Raw genomic sequence first — 22202 nt, 5'->3', positions numbered from 1 at the left:
GACATAATCATAAAATTACCTTTTACACATTAGCCTCAGATCCCAGCCTTAACAAATGCTTCAACTAGTGTTTACTTTGAAATGAGGGTCTCCCTACATACCCTAGGCTGACCTCAAACTCATGCTACCTCAGCCTGAGTGCTGGGAATTTGGGCACGCACCACCATCTAGGACTCTGTGCATGACTCCACTAAGCCACAAACCCAACCCCTAAATTGTACTTTTGTTGTACGGGGGTTGTTCAAACTCAGGTCTAGGCAGGCATCAGGGCCACTGAACTAAATCCCCAGCACCCAGCTGTATTAACTTTAATGAATTAAAAGTGAAGTCATTCACTTTCAAATACTCCCTACTCCAGAGAAGCTGTCCACGTTTTCCCTTTTCTTTTTGCCACCTTCAAATAAATCTTTTATTAAATAAAAGGGGCTGGGGATTTAGCTCAGTGGTGCCTCACTTGCCTCACAAGCACAAAGTCCTGACTTGAATCCCAGGTACCCCAAAAAAAGAAAAAAGGTGAAGATAAACTGGGCAAGGCAGCACTGGGGAGATCAAAGCAGGATGAGTTCTAGACCAGTCTTGGCTATTATATTAAGGCTGTCTCAAAAGAGAGTTGTCAGAGTGGGGGAAGAGACCTGGGGATACAGCTCCATGGCAGCTTAGTGTGTGCATGCAGCTTAGCACGTGCAAGGCCCCAGAGTTTGACTGACAGGAAGTCAATCTTCCTTCTTAATCAGGTTTTACAGTTAAAAGAAAAATTTAAAAATCTGGTCTGTCCCTTACATTTAGGCAGAGAAATCAGACAGAACATACTGCATTTCCAAATTCTACTTCACTTAAATTTGCCAGCACCTCAAACTATAGGTAACAAAAACATCCAGCAAGATGTAATCTTGCTTGTTCATTTATGAAGCAGTAACTTACCCAACAACCATCATCTGATAAAACTTTTGGGGGAGGGGGCGCGGCAAGTACTGGGGATTAAACTCTGTTCCTTGTGCTTGTGCAGCAGGGAGCAAAACCACTGAGCTAAATCCCCGGCCCAAAACTTTTTTGAGATAGCATCTCCCTATGTAGTTCAATTCAGGTTGGCTTTGAACTCATAGCAATCCTCCTGCCTCTGCCTCCCACCTCCCCAGGCCTGGGATCACAGGTGTGCACCACCATGCCTAGGGCAATTCTTTTGTGTATACTGAAGTTGGTCACACAATACTATCATGCCTGTAATCCAATCAAGGGATATTTGCCTAATAAGTTAAATTAATGACATAGTAATTTTTACAAATTAAAACTATAAAGACAATTTAAAATACTAGTGACAAAACAAAATAAATTAGGACAATGAAATAAGGACAGAGCCTGTCATTCAGAGTAGAGTACCAGTGTAATCAAGTGCAAGGCCTTGTGTCAATTCCCAGCACCCCTCCCAAAAGATAAACCAAACATGTTTTGTTACCTAGAACTAGAAGACATCAGGAATATGACAGAAAATAAGAGGCCTATGGTCAGAGATTTAGCTCAGTGGCACTGCACATGCTGCCTTGCAAGCGCAAGGTCCTGACTTCGATCCCTGGTTATCAAAAAAAAAAAAAAGAAAATAAGAGGCCTACTTAAAAACAGTCAAAACAAAGGACAGCCAGATTTTCAAATGTCTTTATTAATGGCAAGTAAGTTGTCCGCTGCTCTTTGTACTCTTCGTTTCTGGTTTCCTAGACACAGCTCAACCGGCTCCTGTCAATTAAAGGATAGGTAGGATTAATCCCAATGACCTAAAAATCAAAAGTGAGTTCTCAAACATAACATTACCAGCTCTAACCCCAACTGAACTTCCAAACAATGAAAGAATTGTGATACTGACACACACTAGTATTTTTTTCTGTAGCCCGCAAAAGCAACCCCCAAAGGCAGCAGCTTACCCAGACACTTTGTCAGTCCAACAACTTGCAGCTTTCCTTCTTGACTCACGCTGGGTTGATGTCTTGAGAACAAACTATCATATCCACCTATAATTAAAAATATTTTATTAAAAATAACATTCCAGGGCCGGGGATTTAGCTCAGTAGTTCTGCCACCTGCTGCGAAAGCGCAAGGACCTGAGTTCGATCCCCAGTACCAAAAAAAAAAAAAAAAAATCCACTGAGCACAATGGCACATGTCTATAATCCCAGCACCTGGGAGGCTGAGACAGGAAGAGGACTGCCTCTAGTTCAAGACCAGCCTGAACTACATAACAAGACTGTCTTAAAAACAAACAAAAAATCAACATATTCCGTGGTGTGCATTTTAATCTGATGTTAACAGGGGCTAAACTCTGCAAGGGTTCCAATCAAAACTTTTTTTTGCTACCAAACTTATCCCACACTAAAATTATGTGTATTTTCCTGTATTTCTTCACATATACTTGATGGAATTTTCCCTCCTCCCTCCTGTAATAAATTAGTTAACTCTTCTACTATTTATTGCATAAATATGGAGATTTTTTTAATGGGCCAAAAACTAAATTTAAAGTACAATATTATTACTCCATTAGTTCAAGCTTTCTTTTCTGATTCTTACATAATCATGCATCTTTTGTGAATTCTATTATTTTTTATAATAAATATTTTACATTCCCACACTATTATTTTTCTTTCAGTGCTGGAAATCAAGCCAGGGGCTCTTGCACACTAGGGAAGCACTTTACCACTGAGCTATACCCCTAACCCTCACACAATTTTCAAGAAAATAATAAAGGAATATTATCTGAGGAAAGGCAAACACCTGAAGACTGAGCAAGTTTCACCTCATATATAGCTAAATAAAATTATTTTAGCCTCTAAGATACCAAGCCCAATGCCACCTGCCTCACAACCGCAAGGTCCTGAGCTTGATTTCCAGTACCAAAAACAAACAAAAAAAACCAAAACAAAAATGATACCAAGCCCCAAATCTACTAGAGGCTAAAATTTCTCACTTGGGAAAGCAGGAGAATCACCACAAATTCAAGGCCAGCCTGAACTACATAGCAAAGACCCTGTCTCAAACAAATAAATAAAATTTCTAAGGAGACTTACTTCAAGTGAATGAGCACTCCAACATCAGCCAACACCAATCATTCTTACCTAAAGAATAATACAAAAAAGTTAATATAAAAGACAAGGGTTTAAGATAAAGGTTTGAAAATGCTAGTTCACTTTAAAGAGTAAAACTCCAGAGACAAAAGATTGGGATAAGTTATAGCATAAAAAAATAGAAAGAAACTTCATGGGTGGGGGAATCTAAAATTATTCCTAAGTAGACACTGTAATTAGAATGAAAATTGTATCTTCCTTAAAATCCAAAAGCCTAACTCCTACTTTCACCAGTCTGAGCACAATGAAGTTTTGACTGCAACCCAAAATATACTATCCCTTATGTGAAGGTATGTGACAACGTTTACCTCACCCAAGACTTTTTATCAGCTCTCTTTTCATATGAAAGTACATACCCTGCTCCCCCATTCAGGTATGTCTTCCATTTTGGTGGGCTAACCACCGTCAGCAGGAGTCCTCCCATAGTCCTTTCCCCTTTCCCCACAGTACACACACTGTAGCTGTTGCCCTGCAATCCTATGTATTGCCTCACACTTTCCCTTTCAAGTCCTCACTGAGTTTTAAGTTAGGGCAAGAAAGATATGCCTTACTGGGACAGCAAGGAACCCAAGTTTTTCTGAGGGAGAAAGACATTCACCTTCAGTATATACCTAGCAGGGCCACAGTGCACAAAAAACAGATCAACCTTAAGTTCCAGGTATTTCTTCCTCCCTGTATCATTATACTGCCACAGCTACATGAAATAGAATTCCCTGTTGCACATGTACCATCCATAAGGGATACTATATCGTTTTGCATTCTCTTCCCCATTCTCCAGATTGTTCTTATCCTATTCTACGTCCAGCCCCCTTTTCACCCTCAAAAAATAAAAACATTTCAGCACTGGTGTTCAAATGCAACTTTTATGTTTGGTTTATCACCAACTGTGAGATTTCCACAGTCTTAAAAATTGCCAATCATTATCTAGCAGCAATGACAGATGATTAGGAACAGTCAAATCCTCAATTCTTTCCCTAATGGGCAGCCATTTGAGAACTGCACTAGCTGACAGCACTGAAACATGATCAGCTAAAGCCAAAACCAAGTAAAGGCCCAGAACAAACACCCCAGCTCTCTAAAACCTGTCCAAAAATCATTGAGGAAAAGGTAGTATATGCAGGACTGTGGATCTTGTCACTGCAGCTGACAATGATTAACAATAGGAAACATGCAACCCCCATTAAGGTTAAAAGTCCAAAACTAGTCACACGCATCTCTATTAGGGAAAGTGAGACTATTATGCATTCTTTGTAGGTCTGCAACCTTGCATGAAGAGTACCCATTGCATTTCTTTCATCTTTCAGAAAGCACCGGTATCTGTTCCAAGGGCCTAACAGTACGAAATACATTCTGACATCACACCTCTGAACTCAGATTCTTCCCAATGAAAAGCATAATTTTGGTTTGTAAAAATATTATGAAATACAATGCAAGCACCTCAGTATATATCATTATTACTGAAACCCACTTAATTCCCAGCTTTTTGAGTGCTTTTTTAAAAAGCCACTGTACTAAGTCACAATTTATAGCTACATATAAATTTTATTGATTCAAATGGCTTCTCTCATTCTAAAGTGCAATAACCTAATCTTGAAGCAAAACAAAGCAAAATTAACCCCCACCCCAATGATGTTCCTTATACATTATGCCAAGTACATCCTCTGAAAATTGTTACTGTTAAGAAATAAACCTGAGCTTTCATTTCTGAATCATTAAACCATGGCAGCAAGCAATGGCTGCCCATTTAATGGATTATGACCCTGCAGAGTCCCCATCAGGGGTCTTGCAATTTAATAATCATGTCACTGACAATGATCACTGTTTGATCTGCATTATATTAATGTGGAAAAGCTAAACTCATCATCATTTGCTTTCATCTACTGGGAAAGTAAAAAGTTGTTCACTTGAATGGATTACATATTTGAATACAAGTCTGTCCCCCACCTTGTAACCTGCTTGCCAAAGAGCAAGCTATTTTCTTGATACAATGAAAGAAAATTCTCAGTCATGAAGGAGTTTTCACCGGCATTTATGCAAGGTAAACCAACCTTTCCATTACAGAGCAGGAAGCATTAGAACTGAAAGCTGTTTCTCATGCATGCTAGCTAAAAACCAGCTCAGAGACCAAAGTTAAGTAGAATTGAGGTCTTAAAGTCGATGCAAAGCTTATGTTCTAAGCAACAGAGAAGATTCCTTTTGGAAGACTTACATTTTCTTGTCATTAAACATTTTGGACTGTTAACATCATATCCCTAAGGCTAAAGGGAACCAAGTTCAAAAAACTGCTCTGAACAAATGAAGTCATTCTACAGAATACGACGAAGTCTTATAATTGGGAATGATTCCAACCTGTAGTCAACTGTAAGCAAGTCAATGTTTCATACCACTTTCCCCAGGTTTAGTATAAACATTTTGAGACAAGTCACATAACCTGAACTATTCACATTAGAGTCCCATCTAAGCCCATTAGTAACAAAGGTGTCCATTCCCATAAAGCCCCATGTTTGAAAAATTTCCAATCACATTACAAAAGGGAAAAAAAAAACACAAAAAACAAACCTATAGTCTTTATTCACTCAACTTACAGAATGGTTACCAAGATTGCATACTGAAATTAGTACTGCTGACCTGTAGGCAGATCAGTTTACTACCACAGAGAGACTAATTATCACATGCTTTACAGTCCGTGCTAAGGTGCTGGGAGCACCTTAATTTCCAAGTATGGTTTGGTTCCCTCACCCCCACGCCACTGGTGTTCCATGTTATCTTCAGTTACAATGCAACTAAAGAAAACCACACAACTGAGTCAGATATACCAAAGAATCAGAAGTTTGCACTTTTATCTCAGAACTACAAGAGCACTGAATTCTGCCTAACAAATTACAGCTCTAACCCCAGACCCACGCAGTTTTGATGTAAGCTAACTTTACCATACAAGTGTTAGGTGCTGCACTGTAATTTCATTGTCAGAAGTGTGATGTCAGAATGCCCACGGATAAAAGTACATAGCAAGTCACCAAGTTAGATTATATTGCTTGTTACCTACCTGTATGCAGTCGGCAATGAGAATCTTGGAGCAAGCAGGAATACTACATCCGGGTCCTAATGTCCATTGCCATTTGCGGTACTACGTTCCTCACAGTTACGCACTGCAGAAATGCTGGCTAAATGCAGTTATGTAGCAGGCCACTACTTTAATAGTGCATAATTGCAGTCCAAGAACACCGCAAACATTCTGCCACACCTTGGTGGCTTGCCCAAGCCAAGTATCTAAGTTTTTAATCTGCCATTAAATATGCCACTTTTAAAGAATTGCACAGGCGTAACATTACAATTTCCCAAATCATTAACTGTTTATATTAGTGGTCTAAACACATCTGTAGAGTGGTGGGGTTTATCACACCTCTTAAAGGAGCTTAAGTGTTCTAGGCAAAAAGGATTATGGTTTTACTAAGTAATTTGAGCCAATGGGTTAAGCTTATAATATACCTACTATTAAATACACTAATGTCTTAAGAGAATGCACTTTTTAAAGATTAAGAAAAGTTTTTAAAATGGAGTGTTCCTCTGAAACAGATAAAAGTGAAGAGGAGGAAATAGGGGCAGGTGGTCTCTTAAATGAGAAAAAAAATGGCTAAAATACTTCAAAATTACCTTCCCTCTCCCACCCCAAGCTTCATTGTCAACTTTTAGGAAATGTCATTATTTAAATTCCCATTAGGCTAAAACCTATTGCGTATATACATTGTAAGACTTACTAAAGTCTATGAGTAGCTTACGACCTTGGTATACTGCTCTTTTAGTGATGAAAGTCAAATGTCAGTTGAAACTAAACAACATTATTTGCTAAACAAAGTTTAGCTTTCTACAGCCCACAGTAAGGCTATCAAAGCCACAACTTTCAGGAGATTATCCATTAGCATCCTTCACCACTCTTCAAAGGTACAGTACTAGCAAAAGCTTATTTTAGGGGTCTGTGCCAGCATCCCTTATAAAGAAAGGCATGTAATCTGAAAAATAAACTGAAACATTAATTTTATAGGCAGATGTTCCCATTTCCCCTCCAGCCCCCACCCACATACATTCACAAGTTCACCCTTGGTGGGTGTCCCATGAACACCCCTAATTCTCTTATCATTCGTAGAGTTCCTACTAAACAGTTCAACCAAATTGTAATGAACTCCCTTCAAATTGAGACCATTGTTTTCATACAGAAAAATCTCATGTATCACCAATTAATAGTATGACTTGGGGCAAAACTTCCTCATTGATGTAATTATGGAAGAACTACCCAGTTCCAAATGTATTGGTGAACAGAAATGAGCACGTTTTCTAAGGAGATTCTCTTCCTTAATTAGCACACCATGTACCTATCACACAACCAGAATTTAGTGACATGCTTTTATATTGCACTAGTGTTTTCCTTTAAAGTATCATTTTGCTTCCTATGAAGTACTCAGTAGGTCTCCTTTTGTACTGAGGCACAATACTAAACTTCAGCATGTTAAAAGATTTTAGAATTTTTCCTTTGCCAATTAGCACCAAGAACAGAGGTGAAAAGGATGAAGGCATTCCATAGTCAAATCTATAATGTACAGACTTGAATGGAAACGTAACTAAGAACAAAGCCGAACCATTCAATTTCTTTAACTGTTAGGAAGTTGTCCCTCTAACATATTTACACCGGGAAAACAAGCTCCCATTGTACACAGACAACAGTAGTAACACTCTAATATTGAATCAAGAAGTATCTTGTTCTAATGGAAGGAAATTCAATGAAGTTGACAATTACCTGACAACACCATCGAAACATCCCAAGCTTTATGGTTTGAAGAAAAAGGGGTGTTTGCATTGTGCAGCATAAACAACTCTTCAGATTTAATGCTACATTCTCCCCCACCCAAAAAAAGAGTAAAAACAAGAATGGTAATCCTGCACCCGTGTAGATTAACAGTCACCACTAGCTCTAAGAACCAACAGATTTTTATACTCCTATGGATTTTGCCCAACAGAAATAGCACAAAGATGTAAAAGTTATAGAATACAGATAGAGCTAAACCTACTTTTTAATTAAATCTTACTTTAAAATTTTTTCAGACTAAACTCCATCTTTTAAAATCACTTTGAAGTAATACATGTGAAGGCTTTATGTTTAATAATCTTTAATTCAAATGTAAAAGTTCAATACAAGCCATTTGTAGGGCTTGGGGTTTTTGTTCTTTCAAAAACAATAGGGAAATGCAACAAAATGATCTTTCCACTGTTCAAAAACTTTCAAGGAAAGGATAGATCATAGGGCCATAAACGGATGCATTTAACCAAACCCACTTTCTCCCCCTACCAATCTTACACCCAATTCCACAATCTTAATACGTATTCCTGAATGAAGAGTTACAGTTCAGCGTTGCTTACATAACCATTTAAAAATACTTAGCACCAGCTTGCTTCCTATAATGCCAAACAAATCATGAACTACTTCAATATGTATTTCTTTTTTAAAACAAGGGGACAGTCAGTTATCTGTAGAAAGCAATACTTAGCCTCCAGATACATTTCCCAGAAATGGCATATGCCATTCAAAAGCCTAAACACACTCATGCTATCAAAGTGGAAAATCTAGCCTAATGTGCATGGAAGCAAGAATGGCAAAGGTGAAGATCAGTATTACAACTATTTCTTCTATTTATTTGAAGCACAGTAAAAAAAAAAAAAAAAAAAAAAAAAAAAAAAATTGGTACACTTTGGGAATTCAGTGGCACAAGGTACACTGCCATTAACTTGAGGACATTATACAGTTAAAAAAAAGGAAATAAAAAGGAAAAACTTTTCTCCTGTTTCGAACACTGCATTACATAATTTTACCTGCCCAAACAGACCATTTACAAATCATTAGGTCAGTAAACTGCTAACATCCATAAAAAGATAGATTTCTTACTAAAATGCAAGAATTTAAAAGTGGTATCTAAACAAAAGACAAAAACAAACTGGAATGAAAGCCTAGATATCACATCTAAAATCGGGGTTTTTTGTTTGGGCCTTCATACTCTTCTCTCCCTCTACCATATCCTGCTGGAGTTCCAGGCCCCATTCCTCTAGGACCCTGGCCACCCACAGGCCCCGCACCTCCCTGCCCAAAGCGCTCAGTACGCTATTGAAACAGTAATCAGTTCATTATATGTAGTTGATGTCCATGTGTGTTAAGTAAATATTTTAGAAGGTTCCGTAGTCAACGTTCGTCGATACAATCACCAATGAGTCGATCCACAGGTACCGGGAACATAGAAAGGAAAAAAGGGTAATTTGAAAATTAGTTTAAGATAATACATGCCTTGTGGTATGTTCCCACTTGAGCCATTCTCATACACCTGTTTCAAAGAATAGATCATCCCTGTAGTGCTAAAAAATTTAAGAATTAGTGCAGATGTGAAAATCCATTCCAAAATGAGTTCTAAAAAATTTCACATCAGATTAATCCACTGAAAAGCTTGCAAACTCTCACCTTCAAAGTCTGAACAGAAAATTTAATCTCCAAGTAAGCCTAACAAGCCTAACCAGACAGTCAATTCACTCAATGAAATGACAAAGACCTACTCACCAGTTAGTGGCATGTGCTGCATAAGAAACCTTGTGCTTTTCAAGATCTTAAAGACACATCTGCTAAGTTGCAGAAATCTTAAAAAGGTTGAAAGTTTTAATAAAATGCTACCAGACTACAAAAAGAAAAAGCATAAAAAACTAAAAGATTTAGTCACTTAACCCGCACATTAGCTTGATCAAAAAACTTGTGTTGCCATATTCTCACAGGTTCAGAGCCATCACTATAAATACCAGAGACAATTATGTTCACAATACTATTCTACATTGTTGCAAAGTGACTGAACAAACAGCCCACCTGTTTAATAGTCCAGCTTTGCCCTTAGGTCTTTGAAAAGTAAACTGACACTTTGCTATGATCCCATGTTTTATACATCTCCAGAAACAGCATTAACACCAAACAAAAGTGACTGCAATAAAGCAGTTTGTGACTTCCTTATTACATGTAGTTTCAGGTACTTTGACTCCAAATAGAAACATTATGTACCCAAATAGAACCCTAATAGGTATGGCAAGCACAGCAGCCTACACTACTCTTTTAAATTCCATTTAAAATGGCCCAATTACCGAGAGTACTACTCCAGAGGGAAAGAAACTAAAATGGCAGCAGGGTTTAACTCTTTCTATACATAATTCCTCAGCACTTTTTAAAAAACCCAGAATACTAAGATTACTTGAGAAGATTAAACTCAATCCTTTTGAAAACCTTAGAAAGTGCATGGTTTTATGCACTGTACTTTATACCTCAAACTAAAAAGGAAATTTGGGGGGTTTCTGGTGTTTTAACAGAGAATTCATTAGTTACTATGAAGAAATATAGGTCCTCAACTATGGCAACATCATGTCAAACTTGTGTTTATGAACTGGATACACAGCTAGCAATCTGTATGAAGCATGTTAACCAAAATATTACCCACATACTTTAAAAACTCAATTCCATGAAAGGTAACAGTACTACATTTAACCCATCCATTCTAATTCTCACTTGATTTTAGCCAAAAGGCTGAGAAGTGATGTCTAACTTTAATTCTCAAAAAGCCATAGGCTGATTTTAAATAGGTATGGTCTCATTATTAGTCCTTAGTTTCCAGTTACAAAGTGAATCTTGTGAGCTACACACTGCAGCTCCTTTCTCAAAACCTATAGGTGAACTAATCCGATTCAATTCAGCTGTGAAAACGCACTTTCTAAACCCACCAAAATTCCGTCCTAAGGATTTGTAAAGCCCTGATACAACCACTCACACCAATTCACTGTGATTGTTCTAAAGCATCTGACAGGCTCTCTGTACAGCTAAAACATTAATAGCATCAAGAAGGTTCAAATCAAATGCACACCATTAGTATGCTTAAAATTGTTTTTGTTTTTCTAGGAAAATAAAGATGCCAGTTTATTTCAAGTGTACCTACAGACAGGCCCAACAGGTGGAATACGACGAGTCAAAGCACTAAACAATTCCCTTTTCATGGGACAGAAGCCACAGCAAATATAGGTCAAAGTCCTACGTATCACTAAAACATGCCTAATCCTACAAACTACAAGTCTGATTCCTACTTATGGCAAATACCAGCTTAGAATGACTTTGCCATTTGATTATTCACTTGGGTGTAGAATAATCATACACATTATCTTATATCCAGAATTTGGATTTGCTATGCACTGGAGTTCAAAAGTGCACAAGCAACAAAGTGAAAAACACCTAAATCTACTTATTGCCAAAGATAACTCCACATATTACTAACAGCATTGATTCCTCATTGGCAATCTGTTTAGGTTGCCACAAATTTCTTCTACGTTGCCAAAGTTTTCTTCAATATTACATATAGAGGGAACTAAAGAGGTCCAGTCACCTACTTTAAAACAAATGGGGAAGAAAAAAAAACCACATATAAAGTCATGAAAATGAGAGCTTCTTTTGTACTATGTCCCACAGGATACATTACCATGTCGCTTCCCATCATGGAACCACTCATGGTTGCTGGTGGAACTCCAGGATTAGCTTCATAACCTATGCCACCACCACCACCTAGAGGTGGAAATTTCTGGCCTCCTGAACCATACGGATCTAGGAAACAAAGATGATGGTTAAAACTCCAGCAGAAAACCGCCCTCTGATGATACTGTTAACTTATATTCACACTTACCTCCCATGTTCATTGCTCCTCCGCCACCCATTCTCATGTCTCTTTCTCTCTGAAAGAAAAAAATTTTATTCATCACCTAATCTAAGCCACACCATGCTTTTATAAAGACAGGGTCTCTAGGGGCCGGGGATTTAGCTCAGTGGTTCCGCCACCTGCAAGGACCCGAGTTCGATCCCTGGTACCAAAAAAAAAAAAAAAAAAGGACAGGGTCTCACTATGCAGCTGACGCTGGTCTTGAACTCACTGCAATCCTCCTGCCTCAGTAGACTGAGTGCTGGGATTACAAGAATGTAATCCATCACAACTGGCAACACCAAGCCTTGAGTATAAAGAAATTATAAGGTTCAAAGGCATTTTTTTCTACTGACTGAAGTGTTTTTTAAAGATAAATACAATAATCTTGTGCCTGGTGCGGCCATGTAGGCCTGTAAGCTCAGCACTTGTGAGAATGAAGGATGATCCTGAGAATTCGTGGCCAGCCTGGGCTACACTGTAAATTCAAGCCTAGACTGGACAGCTAGATTGTTTCAAAAAATAAACACATGAAATGAAATTAGTATTTTGCAATCTAGTCAGACTCGATTATCAAAAAGCCTACATGCCAGGTATGGTGGTACACATTTTTAATCTAACACCTGGGAGGCTAAGGGCAGAAGGACCCCAAGTTTGAACTCAGACTGGGTGATTTATAGAGTATAGAGATCCTGTCCCAAAATAAAAGGCTGGAAATGTAGCTCAGTGCCAAAGGTCCTGGGTTCAAATTCCCAGGACTAAGGGGAAAAAAATGACCTAAGAATACCTTCCAATCCAATGAAATCTTCTGGCCCATACAAGGAGCAGAAAAAATTACAACTTGTAGCAATAAAATATACTTAGTTAGAGAAATGACAAAACAACCACTACACTGGTGAGACTTTTTTCATGTAAGCTTCCATTCCAGATATGTACAAAAACCTATACACTACTCCAACTAGACTGCAGTAATACCTGACTTACTGGATCCATGTAGCCCATTCGACTGTAACTTTCCTCTCTTTGGCGTCTCATTTGTTCTTCCATCTCACGTTGGCGAATCATCATCTCTTCCTCTCTTCTACGTCGTTCCTCTTCTTGTCTGGAAATATTCATCAAGTATGTAAACCAAAGTGTCACCCACATCTCTTAAAATTCAATTTGAAAAAAGCTAGTAGTTTGCTTGAGAATGTTAGAAAGTCTAGGTTACAGTAAAAATGCAAAGGCTTAGCTTAGCCTGAGTATAGAAGCATAGCACAAGTGACATTCTGATAAAGAAAACTAGATTTATTAACATATACTATATCATTTTAGAATATGTTAAGTCAACATTGACATAATTATTTAACCTCTGCCTTCACCTGATTTACCTGGAAAACTTACTAGATCTTGTCTAAATTCAGAACATGACAGTAAGAAATGACAGTAAGAAGTGAAAGTTTACCTCAATTGCATTTCTTTACGTTTCTGCATTTCTTGATTGTGAAGTTCTTCCATACGTCTTAATTCTTCCTGACGTCTCATTAAATCTGAGTGTTACAAAACCATGTTTTAGATTCACATTAATGAGGTTCTGATGAGCTTAAAAAGTAACTGATCCGCGGGCATCTGGCTTAGTGGTTTTGCAGCCTGCTGTGTAAGCGCAAGGACCCGGGGAGTTTGATCCCCGGTACCAAAAAAAAAAAAAAAAAAAAAAGTAGCTGATCCTACCAGGAAAATTCAGGAGGCTCTCTAACCTTGGCGCAAAAGATTTGCCTGATGCTCATGATAGGCATCTTCCATTTCACTTTCCAATTTGTCTTTTGCATCCTTCATGTTCTTTTCAACTTGTTCCCTTTGTTGTTTCTCCATTTCATCCAAGGATTTCCACCGCTGAGAATATTCATACTCAAATGTACCATGCTGAGCAAAACGAGGTGGTGTTTCCCTCTCCCTAACAACATAACAAAATTTAAACATGAGCCAGTCTGTAGATGCTTGTAAGCAATACTACCTAATTCCTTTTTTTTTAAAAAAAATCTGGTCACGATTCTGTCGCTTGCCTCAAAAGTGCAAGGTCCCGAGTTTGATCCTGGTACAAAAAAACAAAACAAAACAAAACTGGTCTTTGAGAGGAACATGGTTCAATGGTACAGCACTAGCACTGTCAGCATATGAGGTTGCCTCCCAGGCACAAGGCCCTGGGGTTTGATTCCCAGCACTGCAAAACAAAACTAAACAGGATTTTTTTTCCTAGACTATCACTTGAAAAGAATAAAAACCACCTTGATACACAAAAACAACACTACCAGAATGATACAGTAACAAAAACTAAGGCATCTTCAATACAATACCAGATTATTTCTTTTAGAAGAAAACACCATATTGACAACTTTATACTTTTCTGGGTGATGCTGCTCATTCAAAAGAGGGCTCCTTTTCAATACTGTCTCTCCAAACTCATCACAAACTTCTCCTGGACCCCTTATTCTCGCCTGTTCTTACTCATTCTAACATTAGTTGGAAACGAGTTATTTATCCAAACTGCATTAATTTAGTTAAGAACTAATAAATGATATACTTTATTAAAAAAATAAAGAACTCAGGCCAGGGATTTAGCTCAGTGGTTCCGCCGCCTGCCTCGAAAGCGCAAGGTCCTGAGTTTGATCCCCTAGGAGACATAAATCCTATCCTCCTTACCTCGTTTTCCTCTAACCAATTGCATTTCACAGATCTATAATAAACAGCATACATGCGAATGTACCTAACTCACAAAAACAGCTCAATGACAAGATTCAAAATGTAACCTTTAGCAAGTTCTCTTTCACACTTTTTTTGAGACTGGGAATTGCTATGTAGTTCAGACTGGCCTCGAACCCTCAGTGATCCTCTCTTGCCTCAGCCTACCAAGTGCTGGGATTACAGGTACTCACCACCACACTTGGCTTTTATACTTAACCACCTAACTAACGGTCTACCTAAGCAGTCACCTGAGGTCTACCTGGGTGTCGCTCAAGCAGGTGTCATTTTCATCAACCAGTCCATTACTGTATTAATAAGTCTGAGAAAATGGTCCTTTTTATATTTCCTGTTATACTGCGCCTTATAAAAATTAACAAAAAATATGCAATTTGGGGTCATCTTGTATTTAAATAATTGGACTAGTTAAGTCTTGAAAAAAGTTAATCTTACTTTTGGTACATTGGATTTTTCTGGGCAAGTTTTTCAGGAAGACCATCTTCATCATCCAATTGTTCAAGTGGTTCCACAATGACTGGCCGAGGTGTTCTGAGAACAAAAACGTTTCCATCTTAACCATATTCCAGTTTTTATTGCAACATCCTCATAAAACTATCAAAAGCAATCTTAGAATAAACCAAAGACCAGCGCCTGCCTGGCAAGAGCAGGGCCGAGTTTGATTCCCCATACCAAAAAAAAAAAGAATAAACCAAAGACAACTTACGTTGTCAGTAGGAAAACACCTTCACTGCATCTTTCAAATGCTTTCCTTGCTGCTGGTTTAGAAGCAAATTCAACAATGCCTTTCCCTGTAGATCTTCCACGATCGTCCACTATTACCACAGCCCTTTCAATAGGACCAAACTGGCTAAAGGCTTCTTCCAACAGTTCATTGGAAACATAAGGTGAAAGATTACGAACAGACAGGGCAGCAGCATGTGTAGCAAAACGAACTCGAAGCTGTCTACCCCTCATGGGTGTGTCATCAAGTTCAGCTTTGGCAATTTCAGCCAAGGCTCTAGATTCCTGTAAACATGAAATTACTCATGTTAGTGCCTTCAAAATAGGGTAATGGTCACTCCCAAATTGTCATAAATCTAATTCCTACTCCCTCCAGGTCAGTTCAAGCATGTTCTAGAAGCCTTCCCTGACACCACTAAAAGTAAATATCCTACCTGGCCCCCTTGCCCCGAGCCAATAATTACATAAACCAGCAGGTGTATTTTCCTGCAAGAGTAAAGAATTCTACTTAAAAACCCGACAATTACACTTACAAGCTTAATAAATCCAAATCCTTTTCCTTTATTGATAAAAACCTCTCCCGGCTCTCCATATTTAGCAAACAGTCTTTTGAATTCATCCTCTGTGATATCAGCAGGTAGATTTCCAACAAACAACCGGCAACGCTGAGTGTAAGTTTTCTCTCCCGGCCTCCTCAACAGAGACAAGTTGGCTTTAAACCCCTAATAGAAAAGGAAGGGAATTTGTTCGGATACCAGTGACCACTATTAAAAAAAAACAAACCTCAAAAACTAATTTTTGCTTTTTCCGAACTGGACAAGTTTATAAATTGTTTTTCTGTTCCATTTAAAGTCAAAGTCAGATTTTATTGTATTTGAAAATTTCCAAAATCAAGCCTCAAACACCCAGCATGTTAATAGTAGACACACGCCTACTCGCCGACAAAACACGACTTATCAGCAACTATCAGCCACATAAGCTCAGTGTCCTTCACAAAAACTGAATCTCAGTAGATTAAGACCAGAACGGCCCAGTTGCCCCCAACCCCAAGTCTCCGATCTGCCGAACGCTAGTTGCCAGCTACCGGGCTCTGCCCTTCCCTCCTCCCGCGCTCGCCCAGACCGCCCCGCCCCCGCAGCGCGCAGGCGCTCTTCCGGCCGCCGACAAAATGGAGGCCGCGCGGCGGCGGGGGTGGGGCGCGCCGCCATCTTAGAGCCGCCACCGCGTCGCTCCCGGGACTCACCTCCGAATCGGAGATCTTTTCCTCGCTGCGGCCACCGGGCCCGCCAGGCGGGGGTCCCTGGTGGTGCTGCTGGTGGTAGGGCGGGTGGTGCTGGCGGCCCCCTCGGGGCTCCCCACCGCCTCGGTGCAGTGGCTTAGGGTGGCCTCCGGGCGCGCCGAGGCCGGGGCCACCACCAGGCTTTGGCCCGCCGGGCATCTTGCCGCCCTTAGGGCCGCCAGGGCCCGGCCCCTGCTTCGGCCCCGGGCCCCCCGCGGGGGGAGGAGGCGGGCCGCCACTCTGGGGGGGAGTGGTCGGGACCCCGCTAGCGGGGGGCGTAGGCGGCGGTGCCCCAGGTGGGGCCGAGGTGACAGCCGGCGGTGGGGTTGGAGTAGGGCCCGGGCCCGGCGGCGCCCCGGAGGTCGGTGGAGTGGCGGGCGGGGCCGGGCCGGCGGCCGGCGGTGCACTCCCCACCCCGGGAGCGGGCCCGGGCCCCTGAGGAACAACGGGCTTTGACGATTCCTGCGGCGGCTGCGGCGGCTGGTGTGGCGGTGGCGGCTGGTGCGGCGGCGGCTGCTGGTGCGGCGGGGGCTGCTGCGGCGGGGGCTGCTGTGGCTGCTGCGGTGGTGGCGGCTGCTGGTGCGGAGGCGGCGGCGGGATCGGGGGTTTAGGGCCGCCGGGTCCCGGGCCCATGGGGCCACGGTTCTGATTGAGGCCCATGCCGGGCGGCGGAGAGCGGAAGTCATGGAGGCCGCCTCGTCCACCGCCTCCTCCGCGCCGGTGGAAGCCGCCACCGCCACCGCCGCGACTCCGGAACCGATCCCGAGACATGTCAGTGGTCAAGGGGCGGTCGAGGCAGAAGCGAAGAAGACGTTCAGGGAACGTAGAGGCCACCTTGTTTCACACAAAATGGCGGATGACACAGGCGGCGCGCCGCCTTTGTCCTCTACTTATATAGTCCAACCTGGCACCGCACCGCCCACACCTCGATCGACAGCTCAAATAGCCAATTACAAGTGCGGCACTTGGTGACACTCAGTTACGAACGGAAAATCTCTCCTATTGGCTGCCGGGCGAGAGGCGGGAGGCACCCGGAGGCTGAGCTTTCCAGTCGGCAAATGAGCGAAGAAGGCGTAGGCCGAATGTTACTGTGATTTGCTGGGAGAAATTTGAATGAGCATGCCTAAGCAATTTTCTGGGAAAGCAGATAAGGGCTCTATCAGCCCTGGGGAGAAGAGTTGGAGGTTTCTATTCTTTCTGGATTTCCTCTAGAAGCTGTCTACTGGCTTTGCCCAGAAAAATAGATTTTATTTTCCCCTGTTCAGAGTTATAAACTGAATGCCATCTATCTATCTATCCTATCCTTAGCGGAGCCAATGAAATTAAAGAGTTTCACTGATTTCAAGCACACACAATGTTACTGTTTTGTAATCCCATAAGAATACAAATTTGCTGAAATATAAATTTTGAATTAGTCTTGAGTGGGTGGGTGCACTCTATTTTAAGAAAAGAGCCTTTGGTTGTCTATGTACATAATGGTTTACAAATACAAATGACAGGAGGAATATAAATTTTAATTCTATTCCCACTTAACATTTTATGAACAGATTGAAGTACTTCAAACATTTCCACATTGCCTGCCTTGCAAGCGCAAGGTCCAGAGTTCTATCCCCAGTACCAAAAAAATTACGACATTGTCGGGAGTGGTGACACATGCTTGTAATCCCACCACTGAGGGAGGTAAGGTAGGAGAATAGAGAGTTGGAGCCCCATCTGGACGATTTAGTAAGACCCTGTCTGAAAATAAAAAAATTAAAAATAGGGAGCTGGTGGGTGTAGCTCAGTGTGAAGTCCCTGGGTTCAATCCCCAGTATCAACACACACATACACACAAAACATTAAATATGATTTTACCGCAGTGTGGTGGTGCACGCCTGTAATCCCAGCTCTTGGGAGGCTGAGACAGGAGGACTGCGTTGAGTTCGAGGCCATCCTGGGCTACATAATGAGTTCAAAGTCAGCCTGAACTACATAGTGAGACCCTGTCTCAAAAAAAAAAACTTATAAACCACTAAATATTACTTTTTTCACTCTATTTCTTACATTCTCATATTCATAACTTGTCTCATTCATTTTGTTGTTGTTGTTTTAAGATAGGATTTTGCTATGTTGTTCAAGTTGGTCTTGAACTCATAGGTAGCCCAGGATGGACTCAAACTTTCGATAATCATCCTGCCTTAGGCTCCTAGGTGCTGGGATCACAGGTACACACTACCACACCTGGCAGGGCATTGGCTTTTGCCTGGCAACCTTTTTAAATTTCTCGGAATAAATTCACTTTTCCACTTTCATAGGTAGCTTTTCTCATGCTTTCTCTCTTAAACTCCTGTACTTTCCTTACCTCACTATATGCCTCTCACATTCCAGGAATGTTCTCCTTCCAAATGGAAAGCCTGCTTGCATTTGCCCTGTTTTCTTGTTCTCCTTGGCACTGTTATAGATTTATCTTTGTATCTTTTTTTTTTTTTGGTACCGGGGATCGAACTCGGGTCCTTGCGCTTGCAGAGCAGGCATCAAAACCACTGAGCTAAATCCCCAGCCCCCCAGTCTTTCTATCTTTTAAAGAGCAAACTCTCCCCTTGTACTATGGATCCTACTCCCTCTAGCCTTATCAAAGATCTTTCTTTAATGTATTATCTGTTTCTTCTTGTGACTCTTTACCATCTTAAAAATACACAACCTGAGCTCAGTGGTAGAGTGCTTGCCTTGCAAATTTTCGGCCCTTGGTTTGATCCTCAACATTGCAAAAAAAACAAAAACAAAAAAAAACTTACCCTTTCTCCTGTCTTCCTATTTCTTAGCTCCTCTTTGCAGTGAAACTCCTGAAAAAAGACTACATTCATAGTCTCCATTTTCTCCCCTCTATTTCCTCTTCAATCCTCAAATCTGTCTGCCCTATTCTTCCTTAGCTGTTGACAAGGAAATCAACAAGCCTTATGTTGCCACATTGAATAAACAATCACCTGTCTATGCTTGTCCTTCTTTATTTGGTACCAGGGATTGAACTCAGGATCTTGTGCTTTCGAGGCAGGCAGCGGCAGCACTGAGCTAGATCCCCAGCCCTTGTCCTTTTTTTTTTTTGAGACAGGGTCTTGCTATGTAGTTCTTGCTGGCCTTGAACTCACAGCAGTCCTGCTCAGCCTCCCACGTGTTGTGATTACAGGTGTCTGGCACTGTGCCTGTCTCTATGCTAATCTTTTTTACCTGTCTTTCATGAAACACTTTCCCTACTGTCGTGTGACACTGTACTCTTTTCCCCATGTGGTACTGAGAATTGAACCCAGGACCTTTGTACTGAGCTACATCCCTGACCCTTTTTTATTTTTTATTTTGAGAGAGGATCTCATCAAATAGACTTGGGGCTGGGGTCGGCACAGCATCTGCCTGGCAAACCTAAGTGCGGTTCCCCTTAACAAAAAACAAAAACAAAAAACAAATTGCCCAGACTGGGCTCAAATTTGTGATCCTTCTGCCTTAGTTTCCCCAGTAGCTGAGATTACAGGTGTGTGCACCATGCCTGGGTTCATTTAATGTTTGAGACTGGGTCTTGCTATGTTTCTGCATTCATCTATTGTCTTTCTCCCGTTTAGACTGGGCTGTACTACTGGTACTTAACTACACTTTAGATAGTTAATAAATATTTGTTGAATGAATGAATGAAAACACATTGGTAAAGGACAGGCTCCAGTTCCATTCCAAGATCCTCCATTTTTCTGACACACTCCCTAGGAGTACACCCTCTTCCAGGAAGTTGTCAGGACTATGTGCTTAGTAAATACTAGCTTTTGTTATTTTTTAAAAATACTTCACCAGGGCTGGGGATTTAGCTCAGTGGTTCTGCCACCTGCCTCGAAAGTGCAAGGTCCCAAGTTCGATCCCCGGTACCAAAAAAAAAAAAAACCTTACCAATCTGTAAGGAACCTGAATGTTACAGCTCAAAGGACAAGTGGAATTCAGTAATAACAATCTAGTTAGGTTTTTTTTTTTTTTAGTTAGCTTATTTTAAAGTTTGTAATGCTTTTTTTTTTTTTTTTTTTTTTCTGTTACTGGGGGTTGAAACCAGGCCTTCACACTGAGCTACATCCCCAGCTTTTTCTTTCTTTCTTTTTTCCTGTGTCACTAAGTTGCCCAGGCTAAACTCAAGCTCATGATCCTTCCACTTTAGCCTCTCCAGAGTGCTGGGATTATAAGCATGGGCCACCACACCTGGCTAAATCTTTGTCTTTAAATTCCTTTTGGAAAATAGCTGGACATGGTGCACATTTGTAATTCCAGCTTTTGGGAAGGTAAGGCCAGAAGATCTTGAGTTCAAATTCAACCTGAGCTACACAGCAAGACCCTCTCAAAAAACTTTTTTTTTTTTTGGCATAATGGATGTTGGGAAATGGGAAGAAAGTGTTCAAATGGGAAGGGGAACAAGGGAGGAGGGAGGGAGAGACGAAGGAAGGGATAAGAAATAACAATTTTTTCACATTAGATTGCACCAGCCCCTCAGGTCCCAGAGAGGCCAAGTGATGGGTCCAGAATGGGAGACAGGCCAGTTTGAGAGCATATTGAACCCAGCTTCGTTTAACCTTACTACCATTTATTTGATAATAGGCACACTGAGTAGTCATGCCTTAAGTGATGGAAGCAGTTCTGGGGGAAAGCTGCCTGGTACACAAGTTGACTAGCCTTCTCTTCCAGAAAATCCAGCACTGCATCACAGTATAGGACCCATAGGAGAGACCTGCATCATGAGCATATCGGCAGCCAGCTCAAAGCTAGTGAAGACCTAAGCATGCAGGTCCACCAGATGTTCCTATTACAGAACCTTCAGTGTGCTTGTGTTTGCACCAATGACAGGTACAGGCTTGTCTAGTAATCTGGCCAGATTCTCATGCTATTTCCTCCTCCCTCCTCTTCCTGATTCTATCACACTCCTCCAGCTGCTCCATATATCACACACAGGTGAGAGCAGCACACCCTGCCACCAAAATGTTCATGATGTTTGGATGTTACACTAGTTGTGTCTGACAGAAGTGTGAGTTATACTACTGTAGACAGCTAAGTTAGAAATACAGGCAACCAGACAGGGCTAGGCCCTCGAAAGTCACTACAAAAGACAATTGTGGCTAGAGGCCCATTCATTAAAGGCCAGGCTTCAAGACACAGAATTGACTACACCCACAAACTTCCCCTAAGAATGAACAGCAGTGATTGATATTCTAAATAGGCATCAGTCACCTTGGTGGGGGAACCAAAACCTCCTTAATCCATTCCTTCCCTGAAAATCCTTGTCCCTTCTATGTATGCTTGCTACGCGACTTTCAACTTGGTCCCCCATTTAATTAATATTACCTAAGCAATTATACTTTAAATTTCTAGGACTTGGGGATACAACTCAGTGGTAATCTTATTGGCTGACCATAGTTTTGACCCATCTTGTACTCACCTTGTGATTTTCCATTGGATCAATATTACCTAAGGGACTATACTTGTAATCTTACTAGTTGACTAGTTTTGTCCCACCTCGACTTATACCCACCTCACCTCTACTAGCAGTCCACTCTCCAGGCCCCCTTCTGTCTCTCTTAGACAAAAACTCTTTCTTTCAATAAATACTTC

The 22202-nt window shown here is 41.0% G+C and overlaps 1 protein-coding gene across 4 annotated transcripts; it reads right to left on the bottom strand.

Annotated features, from left to right (window-relative positions):
• Window positions 1-1634: 1634 nt before the first annotated feature.
• Window positions 1635-17472, bottom strand: Sfpq (splicing factor proline and glutamine rich). Of its 4 annotated transcripts, none has more exons than XR_002397042.2 (12): window positions 16560-17472; window positions 15850-16038; window positions 15300-15601; window positions 15029-15124; window positions 13594-13790; window positions 13302-13386; window positions 12833-12959; window positions 11846-11894; window positions 11645-11766; window positions 3051-3098; window positions 1914-2000; window positions 1635-1728 (listed from the first exon to the last, which is right to left on the bottom strand). XR_002397042.2 is itself a non-coding variant. In XM_021263301.2 (10 exons), exons 1-10 carry the CDS (start codon window positions 17364-17366, stop codon window positions 9118-9120), a joined length of 2112 nt encoding a protein of 703 aa, XP_021118960.2. In that variant the 5' UTR covers window positions 17367-17472; the 3' UTR covers window positions 8940-9117. The 4 variants fall into 4 exon arrangements, 2 of the variants coding, with proteins under 2 accessions (XP_021118960.2, XP_004850975.2); XR_002397043.2 differs by having other exon boundaries at window positions 12842-12959; XM_021263301.2 differs by lacking the exons at window positions 1635-1728; window positions 1914-2000; window positions 3051-3098 and adding an exon at window positions 8940-9255.
• Window positions 17473-22202: the final 4730 nt, after the last annotated feature.

This window comes from Heterocephalus glaber, unplaced genomic scaffold (genome assembly GCF_053883595.1).
Source record: "Heterocephalus glaber isolate CG9 unplaced genomic scaffold, H.glaber_assembly_v1.0 deba00001452, whole genome shotgun sequence".
Classification (NCBI taxonomy): domain Eukaryota; kingdom Metazoa; phylum Chordata; class Mammalia; order Rodentia; family Bathyergidae; genus Heterocephalus; species Heterocephalus glaber.
Note: the sequence above shows the minus strand (reverse complement) of the source record. Positions and strands in the feature narration are given on the sequence as shown.

What these genes read in the sequence shown, in the direction of transcription:
- Sfpq (XM_021263301.2), bottom strand. Translation starts at nt 17,366, where the DNA reads ATGTCTCGGGATCGGTTCCGGAGTCGCGGCGGTGGCGGTGGCGGCTTC. An exon ending in AGGAGCAATGAACATGGGAG is followed by an intron (nt 11,767 to 11,845) that starts GTAAGTGTGAAT and finishes TTTGTTTCCTAG; the next exon opens with ATCCGTATGGTTCAGGAGGC. An exon ending in CCATGATGGGAAGCGACATG is followed by an intron (nt 9,256 to 11,644) that starts GTAATGTATCCT and finishes CTGTTTCAATAG; the next exon opens with CGTACTGAGCGCTTTGGGCA.